Source organism: Lygodium microphyllum, chromosome 13 (genome assembly GCF_053477565.2).
Source record: "Lygodium microphyllum isolate KBCC chromosome 13, Lygodium_microphyllum_v1.1.10, whole genome shotgun sequence".
Taxonomy (NCBI): Eukaryota; Viridiplantae; Streptophyta; class Polypodiopsida; order Schizaeales; family Lygodiaceae; genus Lygodium; species Lygodium microphyllum.
This window is the reverse complement of record NC_141147.1, coordinates 139,896,391-139,900,809: the sequence shown is the minus strand read 5'-3', so window position 1 is coordinate 139,900,809 and position 4,419 is coordinate 139,896,391. Positions and strand designations below refer to the sequence as shown.

Here is a 4,419-nt window from a genome sequence, read left to right as displayed (position 1 = left end):
TTACTTGGTTTGACTTGTGAAATTGGGGAGCTATTCAAGCATGGGTTTCCAATAGGAAATAGTTTCCAATTTGCTTTGGGTTTCCAATAAGAAATAGTTTCCAATTTCCAAAAGCAAATTGAGGACACACATAGGTGGTTTTTAGCAAAATCCCCCGCTCTAGAGAATATATTAAGGTGGAGTTGGGCCTTGAAACCTCCCAAAAATGGAAAAGGCTTCCCTTGTGAGGCTTGTGGGGTTTTTGTCAATGTCACGTGGAGGGATTTCCTGTAGTCTAGAAAAAAACTTTTAAAAGCCCCTCCCCCGTCCGCCCCAAATTCGAGAACAGCTCGTGGGTTTTCCTGGGCAGCGGTGACTAACGACTCCCGAGTTCGAGCTTCACAACCTTCACGAGTGCACTGTGCAGTATATAAGAAAGAGAATCTGAAGCACTCCTAGCTTTTCAGGAGTGATATATGCGATGCCATTATCCATACCGAAGGAAAGATGGCTTCGTTCACATGATCATATGCAGGAACAACGTCCTTCAAATGAGTTTAATGAGTAAAAATATACGGGGCAAAGTTGGCAAACACTTGCCATAAAACGCGTACTGACATAGCCACGAGCTTGTTGTGCCTTTTTCCAAAGCACAGGTACGAAGATGTGCATCACTTGCAACTGATTATATGTCTACCATACTTAAACAGGTCCTGTGATCTTTATTTTCTATAGTAGGAAGATCTTCTCCTCCTAAAACGTCTCCTTCAGCCTCATAAAGGTGTCTATTATCAGAAGAGCACAAACTGTGCTGCCACCTGATGTTACAAGCCTGCCATTCTGTGGTCAGATTCGGATCAGGTGTCAAGAGAAAACTGTGCTCGAGATGCAGATAAGGCTCGTAGATCTCACCTCTGTTCTTTCCGAGAGGTTAAGTCTCTTAGCGTCTTGCAAAATCTGCTCCCTACCACTCATCAAGGCCGTCTGTATATTGCAGCTTTGCAAGGGCAAACATAAGTTACTATATTGCAATGGCCTGCCTCACTGTAAACTTGTTGCAACTGAAAGGCTCTTTAACATCAGAACCTGAACAGGGAAGATCAATTACCTTATCAGACTTGCATTGTACCAAAAGGCAAATGCAGGATCAAACATCTATACTTGCCACCCAGCTAGAACACCTACCTACAAGATGCAAGTCGACCTGAAATATCATCTCACTTGGCATTCCGAGTCTGTCCAAACAACAATGGTTCAAGGTTGACTTGAGGCAACCAATGCAGAGGCAAGAACCCTGGATTTGTGAGTCCAGTCTTCTGACTAGTCATAATCCTTCACAATTCTCTTTTTAGTATTCATTTGTAATACTTGTGAACAATGTGTTGTACTGGCAGAATACAAAAAGTGTGTGCATTGAGAAGTATTAGAATTTAGCACCCTTCAATGGCAATCACACAATTATGGTGTCCAAAGTACCTCAATAGTTATGTTTGCAATCTCTGCATCATCATGTATGACCTCCTTAATCTGTTTCAAGAAGTCTTGTTTTAGTATCTGCTTCTCTCGTTGCCTCAAACCAGTGCTGATCGACAGATGTATCACAAACCTAGTCACAGCATTTGCAAATGGACAAGCTGTGTTTACAACTTGCTTCCCTACAGATGGCTTACCAGATGCGTGTTGCAAGCCACCATCCATGCCTTCCTTCTCTGATTCAATTGCTGGTAGAACTTTTGCAAAACTTGAATTTTGGAGTCTCGCAATTTTCTTTACGACTTCTAGTTCAAACAGTTTCTGCACCACCTCTAGCCTTCCATGGTAAATCAGCTCAAAGATGCAATCCATTGTTGCATGTTGCAGAGACATGTGCTTCCTTTCTAAGAGCTGTGCCAATTTTGAAACTCCATTTTTGGCATAGATTTCCTCCACAGTGACTGTGTGGCCTGCTGAAAGTAAGCTCTTGAGTATCCAGACAAATGTCAGGATCTCTTCACTGGATTCTGAGTCCATCAAGGCCACTAGGTATTCTACGATGTTTGCCATGAGAATCAAGCTCACAAATACATCCTTGTTAAACTCTAGGAGTGCCAATAGAGCGAATGCTGCTTCCTTTTGTACTCTCCAAGAAGCAGCTTTCGGCCTGAGCAATGAAGTCAATTTTTCAACTAGTCCAGCTGAAAGGATGGTACCTTGAAGTTGAGAGTCATATCCTTTCTTCACGATAGCCTCAAAAGATGAAATGGCTTTCACCTGTGCATCTTCTGTGCCAGTGCTGATAATTGTGGCAAGCTCTCTCACTCGCTGTTGATCTAGCCATGACTGAATCTCAGACTCCATACATTGCCCGATCCTGCTCAATTCATCCCCTAATACTTTGTTTGAGATCTTTGTCAAGCACTGTTTCCAGCCTTGCCTGGCTGCAGCCTTGTGCACCTTCCGCACGTTTGATTCCAGAGATTGAATAAGGTTCTGAAGACTCTCAATGCGTTTTTGGAGCTCTGACCTCTGCCGCTGGTAAACATAAATTTGCTTCTCCTGCACAAGATTATGCTTAAGCTTGTTAATGAGACTTTCAATGCCAGTGACACCGGCGAAATTTGGTTGCAATTGACGTGCTTCTTCGAGTAAGACCTTCACGGATGTTTGCAAATCCAATTTGTGATCATCTGAACTGTCTATGCTCTTGTCCAGGGCGCTCATGCTGAAGTCGTGCAAGATAAAGTACGATTTTTGCTTACGCTAACCGATGCAACATGTACCCCATCGTTTTTCTCACCTCCGGTTGGTGTATTCCGACGAAGACTTTAGCCGGGCCATAGAAGGGGAAGGGATAGGAAAACTGACACGATTCAGAACACCAATCGGCATTCATAAGCTGTATGTTTAGAGATGCACAGAGAATCCAATATTCACCTTCAACAAGCAGAAAGGAAAGACTCCAAATTCAGCCAATGTTGCAGGCAAGGACACAATTTCCACACAGGGATCGCTTTGTGCGGCGAGAAAGCAATGCTATGCTCTGTTGTTTGGTGAGGCAAAGACCATGAGAATCGAAGGAGCCATTGAAAAGCCATGCTACGCTTGCTGTGCAAGAGTGAACTGCCAGGAATCGCAAAAATTCACATCGATGTGTTAAGTAGAGTTAGGGAGCTTTACCGGTTTATTTGGATTGGTTTGTCGCTACAATTCGAAGCATTGAAGTCGCTCTCTGGAGCTGTACAGCTAGTGCGTGGGTACTCTTCACCTCTCGGTGAGAGAGAGAGAGAGAGAGAGAGAGAGCACGTGTGCGTGTGTCTCGGCGGCGGTAGAGGTTGTTGATTTCTTATTTGTTCTTCTTTCTTCTCCGTCGTTCTTCTTCTGGAACATCCGTTACAGGCAACATGCGCCCGCATTTCAATTCTTAGGCCGTAAGGCGTGCCAAGCGCCCGGAGGCACCTGCGTTTTTGAGAGAGAGAGAGAGAGAGAGAGAGAGAGAGAGGGGCTGACAGCAAACCCTCCATATTGTGCCCACTGCGCACGTGGCAGGACGCTTTAACCTACCATACAAAAAGAAAAGAGTGTGGTCTTTCTTTACTATACGAAAAATTTAAAAGAGTGGTTTTTCTTTACCATACTAAAATTTTAGGCACTGATACTGCCTGCGCCTAAGAAGAGCAAGGACACACAGAGCCCCGTGTAGTTGCGGTGAAAACTGGCAATAACCGGCATGTGGAAGACGAGATGTCAATGCACACACCCACACACAAAAGTAAATTATAAATGGTCAGCTCCAAATATTGCATGCAATATAGGATGTCAACAGTCGATGCATGCATGCACACGAGAGAGAGAGAGAGAGAGAGAGAGAGAGAGAGTGTGTGTGTGTGTGTATACTCACATGCATATTTTGTCCACACATTTGCTTGAACTAAAAAAGAGTGTATCAAAGTCACATGGTAGTAGAGCCAACACTTCAAAGTTCAAACACTAAGCACCTTCAAAATCAAATATGATTCAATTGTACAAACAAAAGATTGTGTTAACCATCCACATTCATTTGGTCAACAACTACTTAAACCATGCAAAAGTTTTTGGCCATCGATTTGGATAATCGCCAAGCCTTATAAGCTATAACTATTTGCAAAGCCTTAGTTGGATACCTATTTAGTGTGTAATTAGCACACATAATAACTTCCAATAAAAGACTACGAGGCAAAGTCTACACTTTCACCATGCATTGTGTCATTTCTATGAGACTCATATATTTACACGTGCAACTAATGATTATTTCTTGCCTATCTTTTCTTCTCATTTTATTAAATTTTTTCTCTCTTTTAAAAAATATAAAATATCTTCAATAGTGATCTTTTTTTTTTTGACATTGTGTTGCTTTTGTTTCTCTTAAAAAAAGATCTAAACAATGACTTGCATGATCGATATTCCACAATGCCATAACTCAAC

The 4,419-nt window shown here is 42.5% G+C and overlaps 1 protein-coding gene across 5 annotated transcripts; it reads right to left on the bottom strand.

The window, feature by feature from the left end:
• Nucleotides 1-469: 469 nt before the first annotated feature.
• Nucleotides 470-3,419, bottom strand: LOC148027273 (uncharacterized). 5 transcript variants are annotated; one of them, XR_015692801.1, is made up of 4 exons: nucleotides 3,136-3,419; nucleotides 2,893-2,998; nucleotides 892-2,781; nucleotides 470-811 (listed from the first exon to the last, which is right to left on the bottom strand). XR_015692801.1 is itself a non-coding variant. In XM_087690614.1 (4 exons), exons 3-4 carry the CDS (start codon nucleotides 2,677-2,679, stop codon nucleotides 1,438-1,440), a joined length of 1,146 nt encoding a protein of 381 aa, XP_087546740.1. In that variant the 5' UTR covers nucleotides 2,680-2,781; nucleotides 2,893-2,998; nucleotides 3,136-3,419; the 3' UTR covers nucleotides 1,138-1,437. The 5 variants fall into 5 exon arrangements, 3 of the variants coding, with proteins under 3 accessions (XP_087546740.1, XP_087546739.1, XP_087546741.1); XR_015692800.1 differs by having other exon boundaries at nucleotides 471-1,065; nucleotides 1,165-2,781; XM_087690614.1 differs by lacking the exon at nucleotides 470-811 and having other exon boundaries at nucleotides 1,138-2,514; nucleotides 2,611-2,781.
• Nucleotides 3,420-4,419: the final 1,000 nt, after the last annotated feature.

Bases quoted from the DNA above. Each gene is read 5' to 3' on its own strand.
- LOC148027273 (XM_087690613.1), bottom strand. From the start codon at position 2,679: ATGAGCGCCCTGGACAAGAGCATAGACAGTTCAGATGATCACAAATTG.